The 17526-nt window shown below is 48.3% G+C and overlaps 1 protein-coding gene across 7 annotated transcripts in view; it reads left to right on the top strand.

The window, feature by feature from the left end:
- Window positions 1-15138, top strand: part of ST6GALNAC1 (ST6 N-acetylgalactosaminide alpha-2,6-sialyltransferase 1) — a 29768-nt gene extending 14630 nt beyond the window's left edge. The window contains exons 4-12 of one of the 7 annotated variants that reach the window (XM_040579304.1): window positions 1769-1804; window positions 5121-5757; window positions 9937-10105; window positions 10302-10473; window positions 10838-10976; window positions 11361-11464; window positions 12044-12133; window positions 13409-13508; window positions 13928-15138. In XM_040579304.1, the coding sequence (XP_040435238.1) occupies window positions 1769-1804; window positions 5121-5757; window positions 9937-10105; window positions 10302-10473; window positions 10838-10976; window positions 11361-11464; window positions 12044-12133; window positions 13409-13508; window positions 13928-14098 (1618 nt within the window). In that variant the 3' untranslated portion in view covers window positions 14099-15138. Of the gene's footprint in view, window positions 1-1605; window positions 1805-2442; window positions 2835-5120; window positions 5758-9936; window positions 10106-10301; window positions 10474-10837; window positions 10977-11360; window positions 11465-12043; window positions 12134-13408; window positions 13509-13927 lie in introns of those variants that run through there. The other 6 variants (XM_040579298.1, XM_040579289.1, XM_040579320.1 and 3 more) reach the window with 6 other exon arrangements.
- The last annotated feature ends 2388 nt before the right edge of the window (window positions 15139-17526 follow it).

Raw genomic sequence — 17526 nt, 5'->3', positions numbered from 1 at the left:
GTAAAACGGCATCTCTGGCACAGGTAATCGTTTCTCTGGCTGTGGTCTTGATCTCTGCTAATCTTCCCTTTGCTGGTGGGGAGATGTATTCTGGACTACCAAAGCTCAATCTCCAGGCAGACCACTGATTTTCATGAAGAGGATGAGATACGTATTGTGGAACTTGGGATGGGGAGATTGATTGTCAGGTGCTACCTATCAATAAGAAGCAACATATCCCAGGTCTGAATATGCTCATAGCTCAAACCAAGCGTAGTGCAAACTCCTAAGGTTGTGGCAGGGATTCATTACTCTTGGAGCATTTCATTTGCGTGTGGCATTAGTGAAGCTTTGTTTTAACTGACACTGTTCATGGGCAAAGCCTGGTTGTACTGTAAAAAATCCAAATGACCAGAGTCCCACTAAGGGCAGTAATGCAGAAGGCAATTGTCTGTCTGTCCATGATGGCATAGTTCACAGATATGAGAAACATGAAATTTATCTTGGTGTCATGTGGAATAAAAATTCAGATATATTAGATGCTCCATTGAAACCAACTGGATTTCAAGGAGTGGTGCTGTGGGGGTCTCCAGGGTGATTTAGTTCTTTTAAATTCTACTGCTAGCCACAGACTCAAATCCATCCAGGTCCTGTTTTAGTTGTCAACTGACATAGCTATCCTTTCCCGCCCGCTCAGTGATCCCTTTGAAATGATGGGATCATTCAAAAGTCAAAAGACTAGTCCTAGTGTTGGTACTGGAGGCAGCTTGACTGAAAGCTCAAAAAGAAGAGCAGCTGAAGAATGTGTATTGCTGCTTTGTCTACAAGCAGCTCAGAGCTGAAGTGGCAAACTTGATTCAGCTTGGGAACCTGAGCTGCAGGCAGGCCTGTGTAACAAGTTTGTCAGAAATAGTGCAGTTAGATTGTGATGGAGTTGACACCTTTCACACAAGTGAAATGCGGGATTGAAGTTTTTCCAGTTGCCCTAAAGGCAGGTCAGCTTTATTAGAGAGGGATGGGGCTGTCTGACTCTAAGCCCTGTCCTCTGATGCTTTACCCAAGCACTAATCTGCCCTTAAACACAAACTCCTCTGTTCTATGGTGGACTTGCAAGGACTCTTTATTTGACTTACTTCAAAGCAATCACAAGGTAAAATGGATGTGTATGTAGCCATCAGTTTCTGGGGGCAGGGATGCTTCTAGATTGGAGCTATAAGCAACTAATGCATGAAGAAGAAAATAAAGATATGTTTATGATTATGCCTAGAATCTTGCCTGGGCCCTTGGACAGATGGTAGTATGAAAACTAATTTCTTTGGCTGTAACTATGGCTACTTCCTTAATTCATACGAATGTTCCCAGTGATGTTTCCAGCAGATTAGGCTGGGCTAACCCCGTTAAGAAGAACGTAGCAAACTTCCATTGTTTGCAGTAAAAGGTTTTCTTTTCCCACTCTGTGTTGCAATAAGCTTAGTGTGGTAGATGGAAACAATGTAAAGCTGCTGTTTTGTTTCAGAAATTGGACCTGTGTGTAGAAAGTCTGGGAATGCTGGGAGAGAGGGTGTTTGTTTTCTTGTACGGAAATCCAGAGAGAAGACCAACCCACTCATTCAAACACACCTTTGGAAAAGCACTGCTGATGAGCACCTCTGGGCAGCAGCAGCCGAGCCTTTGTAGCTCTCAGGCATCTCACCATGTGTTTTTTCAGGAGAAGGCTTCCTAAAATTCCCAGAGCCCTCATTTGGCTCATTGTTTTAATACACTTTTGTGTCTTCATTACTAATTTCAGCTCCTTGTTTGGCTTTTTGAAGATGAGGACTTTCAGGTAGGAGACCAGCTTCTTTGTGATATACACTGTCAGGTGCTTTTGCTTGCTTTCTTTCTCTGTCTTTGTGTCTTTTTACGCTGAAACTTGCAATTCTGATCTGAGTTGGATTACCACTTTGCTTTAGCAGACCATGTTGTGTACAATTGGAGCACAGTGTTGGAAGTTCCACAGTCAAAAACTTGCACCTGCTGGATTGCTAGTTTCCAGTGTTTCCATGTGAAGCTGTTTGAGAAAGCAGCTTTTTCTTTCTTAATGCTGTTTTTGTACTTTGACGCTACATAGTATTTGCTGTTTCTGGTGACTTCCAGAAGGATCTCATTCAGCCCTAGCCCAGTTTGTATTGCTGGGCATTGAATTTGGTGGGATAGCTTTGAATTTACAGTGAGTTCAGCGTTTGATTCCTAACACAGATATGCTGCAGACTGGGAGACCAATGTCATGCAGACATGATGCATATATATATATATATATTATTTTTTATGTAAATGGTCAAGTAAATACTACAGCAGTGGGTGTGGAGGGAATTGCCATGCAGTAAAATGTCTCCAGCATTGTTGGCATGAAGCACTGTTCCTGGCATGAGCACAGCAGATACCTGAGCCTTTCCTACTACAAGCATGGCACCTTATGCATAGGAAGCACTGCTCCTCAGTCTCCCCACCAGTACTCATATAGCCCCACCTGTCCTGGTGAGCTTGTCTGGCTGTTCTTGGTGGGATTAGTTTTCTGTCCTGTCAGGGCTGATGCTGTGGGGGCAGGCAGGAGGGGAGAGGCTGGGAACACCTACATCTCTTCTGGAGGTGGCATGAGTTTAGCTCAGCTCCAGCGACTTGACACCACAGGCACAGTGATCAGTTTGGAGAGGTCGGAATCTGCACAAGGGAGGCAGGGGAGAAGGAGAGGAGGAGGTGCAGAGAAATGAAGTGAGTTGTCCTTTATCACAAAGCCCATCAGTACCAGAGCTGGGACAAGAACTGGGTCTCCATGCCCAGCTGCTTGAAGGCATTTCATTCTGCTGTAGTTTCAGGTAATGGAAATGTCCATGTTTTTGCAACTTAAGTAAAACACAACCAGGCACACGCTGTATGTGGTTATCTGTGTGTCAGTTCTATTTATGTACCTTAATATGTAACATAAACTACACAAAGCAGCGTTTTCATGGCTTTATCCTCTATTTGTCCTAGGGCTCTGTAAATGGAGAGGAAAATGACAGTAAATGTCATTGAGCTTCTGCAGTTGTTTGCCAGATGGACTCTAGAGCCTGAAATTTGATGAGCTGCTTTGACCATTTGTCTGCATTTAAAGTGCTGGTCAGGAGAGCAGAGTCCTCTGTAGGCATGAGTGCCTGGCCATGTTGGTCTGACTGCAGGGAGTAAGGGTTTGGGTGTGAAGGGCCCTCAGTTTTACATTTTGGTCTCTGTATATTTGGGACAGTATTTGAAATTAAAGCTGGGGTGGACTCTGTGCCCTACAAGACAGCATATATGGAAAGTCTGGGGTAGGGGGTGGTTTGTCATACTGTCCTGTTTCATTTTTCTCTGCTGTTTAATTTCAAAATTTTAAATGTCATCTTAAAAATACAACAGAAGATCATCCAGGGATTTAAGATCTGCCTGAGCTACCTTACCAAATTTCTTTTTACTTAAAGTGTATATATAAAATCTTTCCTCTTATTAGGCAGTAAACAGTAGCACAAGTTTATACATGAAGCACTATGGTGGAGAGCAACTGCTGCATAGTTAGTTGAAACTGTTAATGATTATGTAGGGAAGTAGAGGAAGAGCTGATAGGCCATTTACTACAACCTTTTTTCTTAGAAATAGCGTTGGAAGCGTTCAAATATTTATCTGGTACAAAATGATTTTTAAAAACCTCCTTAGCTGATAATTTCCTGAGCACTTTAATGAATGCCATACCACTCTGAAACTTCAGCAGCAATTGAACTGTTATCTACAGCCTGCTATCTGCAAAGGTGCTTTTTCTTCCCATTTATCACCTCGGAAGCAATCCACAGCTCTCCAAAACAAATGTGTCATGCAGAGGGTGAACATGAGTGTGAAATCAAACTGCCACAACTGTGCTGGTTTATCCTGAAAAGCTTTGCTGTACATAAAAGCTCAGCTGCAGAAATTTTTCACCTTCCTTTTTCCTGTTCCACCCTCCAGACATGTGCAGATAAGAATTAATGTTTGGGACAAAAATCCTCCACTTCTGCCTTGATTTTTTTGCTGGGTTTCAGCCCAGTCTTGCTGCAGGTGGCTCTTCTGCTGTTGGCAGCTGTATCCTCCTACGATATCCTTGTACCTGCCTGTGCCTCTGAATCAGGCAACAGGGCAGCTGCAGTATTAGAGGCAGTTGCTGAAAATGCAGAGGTCTTTACGTTTTTAAGCTTCACAGTGTATTTGAATAGCTTCAAAGTGCTGGTCTTAAGATGTGTGTACCTTATGAGTGCTGGGTGAGGCCATTGCATTAGCTGGCTGAGTGGGAGGAGGAGAGAAAGAAGTGCCTTCTGGCCCCAAATGTTTAAGAAGTGGTGTATGGTAAAGGAGTCTTTCACTTCTTATTACACTTCCCTTACTGAATTCTGGGAGATCTTTATGCTTTGTTGCTGAAGCACGTGGCTCTGCTGGCAAAGAAGAGAACCAGATGGCTGCCTTCATGGTGTGTACCATGTCCTTAGCTCAGGATCTCCAAAACTGTCCTGCGGTGCTCTGGGGACATTGCCAGACGTCCTGCCCAGCACAGGGCAAAGCTGTTCTGTACTGGTTTGTAGTTACTGCTAGTGTGGATGTTTCAGGAGCCAAGTGCTGAGAACGTTGTGTAGCCTCTGGGATTTGCTTAGTGGGGAGAGAAGTGGTATACAGGCCAGAATGGTGTGGGAAGCTGAATAACACTTCAGGGGCAAAGCTGAAAATGAATTCATACAGCAGGGGTCCTCAAACTTTTTAAACAGGGGGTCGGTGCATGGATGAAGTGGCAGGCAGTCATCTGCGGTTGCTTGGTTTCCCCCCCAACCCCCGTGTGTGTGTGTGGGGGGGGGGGGGGGGCAGGGGAGGTCTGTAAATACCGGGGGCCAGATTGAGGACCCCGGGGGGCCGTATCCAGCCCGTGGGCCGTAGTTTGAGGACCCCTGCATACAGCATCCTACAGAAACTCAGCAGCAGCTGCCAAGGCATGCCCTCTGGGTATGGTTGTCATGTTCAGTGGTTGCTCTGAAGCACAGAGCAGTGCTCAGAATCAAGAGCACTAGAAATGGGCTGGAAGATGTGGGAAGTGTGTGTGATATGTCTTCTTTTCCTTTAATTGCATTCAGGCAACTCAGCATTTTCCAAGATGCCCCAGATATGCTACAAGTGGACACTCAAGAGCAACAGGATTTAAACTTTTCTGACACTGGGAACTCAAGGAGATTTTTAAAGATGACTTTGGGGAGAGACATTTCCAGGCTCAAGCTAGATATGGTTGAGAGGACATCAAAATGGGAAGGAAAGGAGGACCAGAAGAAAATGGTGAAACCAGTCACCAGGGTGGAGGAAGCCAAGGAGAACATGACTGTGAAACTAGTTCCTGGACTGGAGGGAATTAAGAATGCAACAGTGAAAACAGCCCCTAGAGTGCAGGGAAACCAGGAGAAAACAACAGTGAGACCAGCCCCAGGGGTGCAAGAAGCCAAGGAAAAGACAACAGTGAAACCACTTCCCATGGTGGAGGGAGCGAAGGAGAAGGCAACAGTGAAACCATCCTCTGGGGTGAAGGGAGCTCATGAAAAGAACGCATCAAAAGACGAAATAAAGCCAGAAGAGCCTCCTGCATCAGTGAAAATTTTAAGACCTGTTCCTCCGGCTGCAGCCGTGACAAAAAAGAAGAAACTGAGGGCTGCTGACTTCAAGTCTGAGCCACAGTGGGATTTCGAGGACAGGTACCTGCTGGACAATTCATCTCCACCATCGGTAGGTGAGATGGCCCTGTGTTTTCACCAAGATTGATGCCTCCTTGTTGACCTCCTTGTCTGCTGTCTCCTGGGCATGTGTGCTCTTTGCAGTCAAGGATGATCTTCAAGCTGGTACGTCAACTCACTGGTATATGCAGACGCTGCTGGGACCCAGAGAGGGAGACCTATATGTAACGACTCAATTAGCCTGTCCAGTCCTCCACCATGCTCCAGTATGGGAACTTACTGCAACTGCACATATTTCCATGGGTTACTTTGAAAGTCAGCCGTAGAAGCCCTTTCTGGAGTTCAGGTGCATAAGATGCTGGGGAAAATATCTGTCTTTCTACATGTGCTACCAGGTGGTCCCACTCATAAGTGCCTTGATATATTGCATAGGGGACTTAAGCACACAATATGACATGTATGTTCCCTGTGACATGGCACCCTAAGGTAAGGTGGGTCACATCTAGTCTTTGTGATGCGTACGAGCAGGCATTAGATGTCTGATACTAAATGGTCATACAGGCATCTCATTTCTAACCTGATCTCTTGGGAAACTGAACATTTACATTCCTATGAAGACTCAGGTTTGCAACCCCAGATTTGCCTTGATCTCAGTTTTATACAGCCCAGCTAAAGAAAACAAGGAGGGTCATGGTGAGGAACAGGAATAGGAATTCCTCTGTGTGCCCCAGCACACACGTACCAAAGTAAACCAAAAGCTTTGGCAGCAATGGGGGGGGGCAGCAGTGACACTTGTGCTGTGCTAGGCTGTGAAGAATGATGCTGACCATGATGGTAAGCAGAGTCTCAGTGCATGGGAACGGAGGCTTTGTTAGTTGCTTCTATTAAAGTCAAAATAAGGTCAAAGAAGAAGGGTTTGATGAGGATTGATAAGCATGTACCTGCCTGCTTTGGAGACAGTAGGGTGGGGACTCTTCCCATTTTTAGGGTTTCTGTCAATATTGGCAAAAATTCAACTATGTGTATGTGTTCCCCATTGGAGAAATGGTGGTTAAAAAGTAACTCTTTTTATGTTCTTGTGGTTTATTATCAACAAGAGGAGAGTCTTTCCCAGGTGCTGCCAATTCACATTTTCCACTCTGTGTGTAGACACCTATAGTGAGCAAGCTGATTCTTTACCCATTCAGAGCTCCATGACACAGATGGTCCCAGCATGTTGGGTTGCTGTCTAGGATTTTCCTGCAATACATTGAGCCTTCATCACAGCCGAGCAAATAATTTATAAACGGATGTGGCATTCAACAGTCTTGCTTTGTTCCTCTTCGTTAAATAGAAACAACCGTAGGCTTGGTCAGTGCAGGTGACATATTTTGGTAGAGGTGAAGATGGGAATCTCAAATGATACAGTTGTACCTGTCAAGGCAGTAGCACTTGCACAGCTACAGCTTCAAAGTTTTCTTACAGATCCTGTTTGTTGGGAGTGTTGTTCTGTAGGTTAGTTTTGGTGATCACCTCAGCCTGAATAGGTTATGTTAGTGATGCGATCTTCCAAAATGCAATTTCTGGTGCCTGCCATCAGGTTGTCTTAACAGCCATGGAATTGAACGCCTGCCTTTTTCTTTTCTGTTTTGCACTGAACTCTCATTCTGACCATATTTTTGACCTTTATTTTGTAGCTATGAGGGTTTGGAACTAATTTAAAGTGAACTTTGAGTATCTCATAATTACTTGGGTCCAGGAACAGGGTCTTTAGGAAAGTTGTAAACTGTAGTAAAGTTCTCAACAAGCAGATGGGGCTGATTGTGGTGCCCAGTACTGTCTCTGTCCCCCATCTTATGCTGGTAACTCTGTAAAACTTAGCCAGAGCAGTTTTCCCTGGCACTCCTATTGCTGGAAGGCTTGGGCAGGTGTGTAACCCTCTTTAGAGTGAGGAGAGTCTTTGTACATGTGTCTAAGTGGCATTTACACACTACTCATGTTTAGGGAGGAGAGAGGGTATGGGCAGATGAGCAGGGGATGGGTGCCCCTGCTCTGGCTCAGTGGTCTTAGATGAGCTGTTTGCCCATTTAAAGTCCCAGAGCCACAGTCTTCCACTGCTGCCATGTGTCATTTTGGTGGCATTGGGGGGAATGTAGATATTGCTGCAGCGGACTGTCAGGGCTGCAAGCACCACATTGTTCTGCTCAGACATCTCCCACTGGAGCAGGAGCTACTCTTGAAAAATTTAATCCCATTCCCCAACCCCAAGGTTCCCAGGATGCCCTGGGAGACATGCAGCAAGCAGAGGTAGGTGAGCTGGGCTGATAAAAAAAATAATCTTAAGATGAGTTTTATTGTTTGATGCTTTATTTTTAAGTTCTGTCTCCCTTCTAGTATTTTGATGTTATTCCCCATTGCCCCTTTTGGCAGTGCAAGCCATTCTTTTGCTGATGTGATGTGCTCTTTAGTGTGCATTGAGCCGCTCGAGAGGAGCAACTGGCCCCAAAGATACTTCTGTTATCCAAAGATCTGTGACTATTAAATATGGAACTTGGCTGTTAAACGCTTGAGCTCCTGCACTGGCCCAGCCTTACTGAGTCACAGCAGAAAGGCCTGGCAGATGATCCAGTCTGTGGTTTGAGCAGGATGTGCATCCTTCTTCCTGGGCTCCACATGGTCTCAAGGCACCCAATATATGATGGAAGCAGGTGAATTATATAGCCAAGAGCATGTATGCCACCTGAGACAGTACCTCATCCCACCTGCCTAATGTTACTGCCTCTAGCAGTGGGGTTAGGTCACCGTGATCCTGCTCATTTACTGTCACATGCTCCCATCTTCTCACCTGATGAGCTGCAGAGCACGTGTAGCCATCTCAGAAGTGCAGAGCAGGAGCTGGCAGAGAAATATGAGACAGCAGTTCACAGCAGGAAGCTGAGAACATCCTCCACTGTAACTGAGGCTGCAGAGCATCTGGGTGTGCATAACATCTGAGACAGTGGGGAAGACCCTTCCCCAGTATGTAAAAGGGGTGAAAATGCACACAGAAGGGTCTTCAGTGAAGATGCTGATCCAGACATCACATGTTGAGTCTCACTCCCACACCTGATCTCTAATTCTGCAGAGAGAGGGAGTGACTAGAAGCATTCCCACCTCCTTCATTTCCTGCATAATCAGACTTTTCTCTAGTTCCTCTGGTATCGATCCAGTCTAGCTGTGGAGGCACAAAAAGTACCAGGCCCTGGACAGTACAAAGCACAGCTTGAACAGGAAGGGAATGTCCCTGTCTTTGGCCCTGAAATGTGCTACAAGTGAAATGATGCCAATATGAAACCCTCCACAATGTTTTTCTTACTGAACTCCTGTTGCGACAGGCAGAATGAGGGCTGTCTCCTGAGGCTGTGACTGGATTGTCGTCCTCACCCATAGCAAAGAGCCCAGCTCAGCCGCGGAGCACACAGCGAGGCTTTGGCAATGTGGGGTCCACTTGAGCTGGGCATGTGGGTCCCCTTGGTCTCCTGTTTTGTCTTTCAGTGGATATTACAGTAGATATTTGGGGAAGATGTCTAAGAAAGTAGAGCCCAGACTGACCGGGTGGAAAAACCAGGGTAGTGTAGTTGCTTGCTCTCCATCTGTACACACAGCCTAACTCTTGTCAGCTACAATGAGACCCCTCTTGTTAGGATAAGCTGGTTTGGATTCCCTTCTCAGCTGCACACTTCTCTGATTCATTTATGACACTGAACACGTTGTTTGCATGCTTTTTTTCATCTTTCAAGGGAGTGATAAAGATGATCTGATCTCACATATACCTCAATGTGTTTGCTCGTGTGCACTCTGAGGCCAGGACCTTGTGAGGTGTGTTGCCAACAGGGACTGCTAGCCTTACCTGGTATGTTTAGGTTAGACCTATTACAGATAGTAGTTTGCATCAGTTAGTGAGGCTTAAAGCCAGTAAAACCTGAGCATCAGAGGCCTGTTGTTCTGAAGAGGAAAGTCTCGGAGACCTGGGCTCACTCTGGCTTCCTTGTAGGTGACTTTTCACCAGCTCATTACTGATGTAGTGCTGAAATTATGCCTCATGTTCATGGTTACAGGGACACTGAGGGTAATGGTTGATGTGCCACTGGAGTTTCCATGCTTCTTTCCAATAATCTCACACACAGGCAGACAAGCACTGGTACTCTTTCAGGAGTCAGGTTTATCAGCTCCCTGCTAATCAGTCCTTATTGTTTTCTTTTTGTTTTTCAAGACCTGCTCTGAATCAGTAAAGGCCAAAGCTGCCAAGTCTGACTGGCTGCGAGATCTTTTCCTGCCCAACATTGTGCTCTTCACAGACAAGAGGTACTTCAATGACAGTGAGTGGAACCGCCTGGAGCATTTTGCACCTCCCTATGGCTTTATGGAGCTGAATTATTCATGTGAGTCCCTCAGGGCATGTCAGGATGGGACCATCAAACTCCCAACAGAAGCCTTATGCCAAGTAGCTGGGGGGTTGCAGCATCTCCCTGTCAAAGGCATCAGGCTAGGTGGATTGCATGGTGGAAACTGTGGTGGTTTCACTGTGTCCATCCCGAAGGCTCTTGATGCTAACTCTCCACCGTGTTTGCTTCATAGTGGTGGAGGAAGTCATGTCCCTGCTGCCCCCGAATCCCCACCAGCAGCTGCTCCTGGCCAACAGCAACAACAGCATGCCAGCATGCATCAGCTGTGCTGTCGTGGGAAATGGAGGAATACTGAATAACTCTGGGATGGGCCAGGAGATTGACTCCCATGACTACATCTTCCGGTAAGGCAGGCTTCCTTCTTAGAAGATACACAGATAGCTTATTCTGGCTAGCAGATGATTACAGCTAGATAACTTCACCTCTTTTAGTATTACACTGACTCCCAAGTGCCAAAATGAGTGATGGCAGGAGGAGATCCAAAAAAAGTTACAAAGCACACAGGAAGAGCCTGGATTCTCACAAATAAGCAGTAAAGAGCCATCTCCAAAGCAGGGGCTCTCCTGTGGACCAAGAGATGTAGCTCAAAATGGGCCTAATCCTCCCTTCCTCCACACTACCATTGTATTTTCCTGTTGGGAACATGGATGCAAGGGTTTTCAAGGGTGACCTTCTAACTCTGCTCCTCTGTTTGATTTCCTTGGCCAGGGTGAGCGGGGCTGTAATCAAAGGTTACGAAAAAGATGTGGGAACAAAAACCTCCTTTTATGGATTCACAGCCTACTCCCTGGTGTCCTCTCTTGAGATCTTGGGACACAGAGGGTTCAGCAACATCCCACAGGGAAAAGTAAGTCAGCTCCATGCTGTATGCATGCACAGCTTTGACAGGATGCTGTTAGTCTGTGGCCTTCAGTTCTGACCTTGCCGTGCATGAGGAGCAAAGGGGCTGAGCTAACACTTCAGCATTACCCTTAGTGAGGGAACCTGCATTGGCTTGGCTCGGGGTGAGTATTTGCAGTGGTAAGCTGTGTCACTCCTACCCTGGCCTTTCGGTGTGTAGAAGTAGCTGCACATCAGGTGTTATGTCCATTCTGCTTCTGTGGGATAGTTAAATGCTGCAGACCGAAGATGTGTGTGTGAGAAACTCACTGAGCCTAATGCCTGCTTGCTTTCCATTTTTAAAGGATGCACCTCTCTTGTGCTGTTCACTAATGCTCACTTGTTTCCGTAGCATGTCAGATACATTCACTTCCTGGAGGGAGCTAGAGACTATGAGTGGCTGAAGGCTCTTCTGCTGAACAAGAACATCAGGAAAGGATTCTTGAGCCACTATGGGTAAACAAAACTAGCCCCACCTCTACATCCTTCAGTGTGGAGCTCTGTATTTTGTCCTTTTTCTCTCCACAGTGCTCAGCCCTGCCGAGGTGCAGGCCAGGGTAAAGCTAGGTTAAAGCATCCCTCCTCAGCAGATTTGTCTGGAGAAATAGCTTACTGCTTCCACAGCTCTGAGCACTGCTGTAACCAGTATACCACCTTCCCAGAAATAGCTGATTTTAGTGATGTGCAGACAGAGCTTGGAGAAAGCGTTGTGGTCCTCTGGGATGAACGCGTGCTGTTGTCTGGTCTGGTGTCTGTACACGGTGGCCTGCGCATGGATGAAGGCCTGATTTCACCAATTCTTGTCTATACACATATGTGCTTTTGTTTTTCCTGTCTCCTGTTGCCTCTCCTTCCTGATCTCTTCCTCTGCAATGCACGCAGGTTATGGAGGCTTTGTCATAATCTGGGAAGTGTTGCAGAACAACTTGTCAGTGTTTATGGTTCTCCTTTTATCACCCAGTGCATCAGGGCTGATGCTTTCAGCTGTGATGAAATATAGGAGCTTGTCCTGAGCCTCCACATTCTTGTCCTTAGGCAGAGGCCCCGGGAGAGATTCAGTGAAGATTTCACGATGGACAGATACCTGGTGGTTCACCCTGATTTCCTCAGATACATGAAAAACAGGTGAGCTGGCACTTATGTGCTCTAACGGGCTTTCTGGCCAGCACCATCTCTGTCTCTGGGCGCTCTCTTCACAGCTCACTCCCTTGTAGCTGCAATTTAGCCACACCACCAGATTTGGGGGGTAAGCTTCATCAGTGTGCATCCAGTTAAAATTCTCCGTGGTGCTGCAGTGGGATGTTAGTGTAGATGTCCAGCATCTGTGAGCTGGAGAAGGAACAGCTGTCAGAGAGTTTGGCTTTCTGCATCCAGAAGAGGTCCTGGGCAAACGGCAACTTTAGAGCTGGGAAGAGCGCTGCTAAAGTGCCAGAACAGCTATTCTAGTTCAGGAGCAACCTTTCATGTTCCCTATTGCTTAGCACCTTTGAGGCAGGCTCTGTAACAGCCCTTCTGTCCTGAGATCCCTTCTTGACTTGGGAAGTTGTTTGTGCCCTCAAACACAGTAATAGGCACCTCTTCAGTATCCCATTTGCCTGGCCTGGCTGCTCTTTTTCACCTCTCTAATCCTTTTCACAAGCTTGCTGGCCGGTGAGTGTCATTGTAAAATCTGCCAATTGTGGGCCAGACGTGACCAAGAGGCAAAGGAAGAAGAGCTCCTGTTGTGTCCGGCTTTGGCTGTGTTTACCCTTTGATCTCCGTGAGAGTCGAGTTGTGCCTTCTCTGGGAGAAGGCAAATGCAGTACCAGATGGCTTGTATCTTCCTGCTTGTTCTGCTGTCTCCCCTCTGACTTGGGTCCTTTCCAAGGCCAGGAGGACTCGAATGCTATTTTCTCCTGGTGTGGACTCCTGCCTTGCTAACAACTGCTGGCATAAAATGCTGCAACTCCTAGCGGGTGTTGTGACCTTCCTCTGCACCTTTCCTATGTCTTGTTTCACTCCTAAATGCGGATGGGGAGCAGAATATACCAGGGAGCTTCAAAGCTACTTCTGCGCTGCAAGGCAAAGGACAGATTTGAGTGGGCTTTAATGTACTAGATCCTTTAACCTACCCCCTCTTTATCACCACAGCCTCAAGACCTACCACTTCCATAAAGCTGGGGCAAAGCTGGGCTTAGCTTGCAGTGCAGGTGATGCAGGTGATTCTGGGCTGGCCTTGTGCTTTACTGAGGACACAGCGGTACCCGCGCGTGTGAACAGACTGTGGCTTGTCTGAAATGCCTTGTATGACCACAAACTGTTGCAGGGAGGGAAGATGCCGTGCAGGCTACAGGAGGACAAGGTGTGCCCAGCCTGAGCCACCACACCCAGCTTTCTGTGCTTGCTTCTCTCTTGCTGCAGGTTTTTAAAATCTAAAAGTCTAGAAAAGCCCTACTGGCGGCTGTACAGACCCACAACAGGGGCCTTCCTGCTGCTGACTGCCCTCCATCTCTGTGACCGGGTAAGGGCACGATGATTCTTGCACACAGCACTGTCTGGAAGCAGGGATAGAATAAGAGCAGGGGTGGCTGCAACTCTGCCTGTCATCTGCCTTGAGAGTGTATAGGTTCTTGTCAGCTGTGGAGAAGTAGACTGAAGACAAGAGAAACAGCCCTCTAGTTCACGTAGAGGTTGTGAAGCTTGCTATGGCCTGAGAGCCATCTTACTTCCCAGGGAGGCCATGGGAGGCCAGCAGGCTCTCTGGAGCCAGTGTTCATAATCTAGTTCTTCTGGACCCCCATGCAGGGTCACCCGGAGGCACCCTGACTGGCATCCCTGTCCTGTGCTCCCTCCCACACAGTTTGGAAAATGTGTCCTGTATTTCACTTGGCTCCTTCTGTCCTTGGTACCTCTCCCCAGTGAGCCATCTGTGTCTCCCAGGTGAGTGCCTATGGCTACATCACGGAGGGTCACGAGAAGTACTCAGATCACTACTATGACAAGAACTGGAAACGTCTGATTTTCTACGCTAACCATGACTTCGGCCTGGAGAAGCAAGTGTGGAAAAGGCTTCATGACGAGAATATAATGAAGCTTTACCAGAGATCCTGAGATCCAGAGACTGTGTGGCAGGGGTCATTGCCTGGGAAATCTCAACAAGACCTCCCTGGGAACAGAAGAGGACCACCAAAGCCAAGGTTAACTCTGGACTTCCAGGCACGTTTCATTCTCACAAAGATACTTCCCTTCTTCAGCACCTTTATTTTCTTACAATGTCTCTACAAATGTGCAAATGCTGCAGAGCAGAGGAACAGCGAGAAAATGCAGCACACCAACAAAAATTTTCCATCTGGTTATGCTGCAAGACTGTTGCTGATGGTTGTAGGCACTGGTATTGGGAGAGAAGAATCCAGGATGGATCTGGGTAACATATGGTCCAGTGTCCTGCATCTTCATGCAGATTTTCTCTCTCTGCAAGGACATGCTTTTCAGGCTGGGGCTACTTCGGATGGTTCCTCTCCGTTAGTGGTGCCCATTTTGGAGTTGGGTCTATTGTCTAAGCAAGCTTTCTCAGCAGGCACTGGATGGAGGTGGACACACAGATCTTGTCTCAGTTTGACTTAATTCCTGGAGGTGCTGCTCTTCCTCTGCTCCCTGCAGATAAAGAGGATGGACGGGACACTTCCAGGTGGCTAATCTGAGAGAGAATGAGTCTCATTTCTGCTTCCCAGTGTGGCCTCGTCATGACACCTCCAAAGGAGCACCACAGTCATCTCAAGAGCAGGTAAATGCTCTCTGTGGCGCAGCAGGCATGCCAGACTTGGTACCTCTTGCTCTGGGGCTCCCCTGATGGCAGGAGATGTGGATTTTGTGCCACAGTTCTGGTGTGCCAGGTCCTTGCTTAGCTGGGCTTTGCCATGCTTGGCTCCTAGCTGTGCCAGAAACACCGTGTTTTCCCTCTTGCCTGGGGAGGTCGGAGCTCTCCAAGTGCAGGGCTGGATGCTTGTCGTCCTTGCTGCTGGCTGGAGTGCCTGACCCCATTGCACTGAGAGGAACTCAGTTGCAGCCAGCATGCCTGCAGCTTATTTGCCTTCTGAAAGGGGGTTTGCCAGCAAAATAAATGGCCATACTTTGGCCAAGCTGATCTTTCATTGCAGCCCTGCGAGTTGTGGTTATTTAATATGTGTCCAAAGTGGTTGCTTAAAGGCTGAGATAGCAGACAATGAAGTGAGTAAAGGGCAGGACTGAGTGTTAATGAGAATCTCTCCATCTGCAAGTGCTCTGCTTGTGTGGACTTACCTGAGCATCCCCCACTTGTTCACCTTGCCGTCAGAGGGCAGGGATCACACCTGGCCAAACACCTCCCTGAGGAAGTGGGTAAACAGCAAAGTTTGCCCTTGTCCCAGCAACTGCTGTCCAAGTGTATTGGAAGCTGGAGATAAATGCATGAAGGGCTGGATGTGTCCCCCATGACAACATGCAAGTGAAAAGCCACTTTGGGTGTCTAGGCAGCTCATCAGGCTCTAGACTGGGGGCCCAGCTGCACACTGACTGGTCCCAGTGGACCTGCCTCTGGCTGTGAGTAGTTCTCCTTTTGTGCAGCATTTCTGTTGAGGACAACAGAATCTCCAGGAACCCTTAGGCTCCAAGGGAGGCATTTCAGTGCAGATTGTCAGCAGGGTTTGTCAGGCCTGATTTCCTTTGTCCCTTTCTTCCTTGTGCGGAGAGGCAAGCAGTTTCTCATGTCTCACTAAGCTTGTTTGCAAAGGACAACCCCCCACACTGACAATCTAAATGAAGAATTCGGCTTATCTGGGGGAGGGTGTAGCCTGCACTTGGCTGCTCTGCCCGTACAAGCCATGCAGTGTCTGTGGGAGCAGGGAATTATCCAAAATGCACCATGCCTCTGTTGGGAGTGATGTATGTAGCCCCACATGAGCACCAGACCCATGGGGAGCCACAGGCTTTGGAGCAGACCAGAATTCCTTCCTGAGCAGCAAATGGCCTCCCCGTGAAGTGGGAGCCTGACAAAGGCTGGTCACCATCCAGAGCTGACAGAGGACAAACTTCTGCACCCAGGAGCTCTGGACCCTGCTGGGTGTCTCAGCCCCTCACAGCGGTGGTCTATGGCTGGTGTCCCCCATCCACAGGCCCTGCAGGCTCTCCCAGCCCGTTGCTTGCTTGGCTGGGCTCTCGGTGGGCAGTGAGGCAGCTTTGTTCCTTGTGGCCATACCAAATTGCTACGGGTTGCTTAGTGACCAGCTCCGCACGGGTATTCTTCCTGCCTGAATAGGGATTTTCTCTTTCCAAGAAGTTGGAAGAAGTTTTTCTTAGGCCCTTCCCTTCCCCCTCCTCCTCTTTTGTTTCCTTCTGGAAAGCGAGACGGGGCCGAGTCCTGTCGAGCCAGGGAATCATGGTGGGCAAGGAGGCTTTGGGAATGGGCTGGCAGCCCCCAGGCCATGCTTTGCCCCAGCACCTCTGTGCTGCTGAGGCTTCCCAGAGTCAAGGGAAGGCAACTTCCAAGGGGGCTTTCCCTTCAGCAGAACCTGTTCCCTCCAGGCTTTCCTCTCAATATAGCTGGAACAGTTTGGTGTTTTCAGGGATAACCTTGGCTGGAAAAGGGCCTTTGCTGTGGTCTGGAGTTTCCCAGCAAGCTCAAACCCACATCCTCTCTGGTCCCAGAAAAGCAGTTCTGATCTGGTGGTGCTCTTCACCTCCTCACTTTGCTGCTGTGCCCACTGCACCAAGGCATCCCATCCCACCATGCGCTGGCTGAGGTGTGGCACACATGGAGACACGTCCCCTGCAGCACAAACCCAGCTGCGTCTTACCAGAGCTGCCTGACCTTGCAGCATCAGGTCTAGAGCGGCCACGGGAAGTCAAGGGGATTTGGAGGCAGCGTTTCCCAGCCACCTTCTAGCCTGGCACAAACTGATGGAGCAAAACCTGTGGAGAGCAGCTACAGCTGGAACACTTGGCGAGAGCCAGGATTCAGGGCTTGGGCACTCCCCCAGCTGGGGACGTGTCCCTGGGTGAAAGCAGCAATGCCAGCCTGTGCCAAAGTACCCCTAGCCTCCTCAGTACAGCTGAACACAGCCAGTGCCATGGTGCAGGGCCACCCCAATGTCCCCATCCAGGTCCTGGCAGCTGGCAGGCCAGCAGGATTGTCCCAGTGCCACCAGGTGGCAGCTCCTGTTCAGGGACCTGTCAGCATCATGCAGGTTTGGCACTGGCGCTGCCCACACCGCATCAGACTGTTGTCCCCCGGTGTCTGCTTTATAAGGCCTGCCTGCCCATAGGATTTCTGGCCCGGGAACTCCTTGGGGGGGGGGGGGGGGGTATGTAGGGACATGCACAGAAGAGGTTTGGTACCCGTGAGTGCCACGCTTGCAGCTGCAAGTGTGTGCAAAGGTGTGACCTCAGTGCAATGTGGCATGGTGCTGAAGGCAGCACAAACGGAAGGACCGACAATGAGATCAGGTCACACCCTAAGTGTTGCCTCAGACACCGTGACTCCTCCTGCATGGCACAATACCCAG

The sequence above is a fragment of the Falco naumanni genome, chromosome 1, assembly GCF_017639655.2.
Source record: "Falco naumanni isolate bFalNau1 chromosome 1, bFalNau1.pat, whole genome shotgun sequence".
Lineage (NCBI taxonomy): Eukaryota > Metazoa > Chordata > Aves > Falconiformes > Falconidae > Falco > Falco naumanni.
This window is presented reverse-complemented; position numbering and strand designations above follow the sequence as displayed.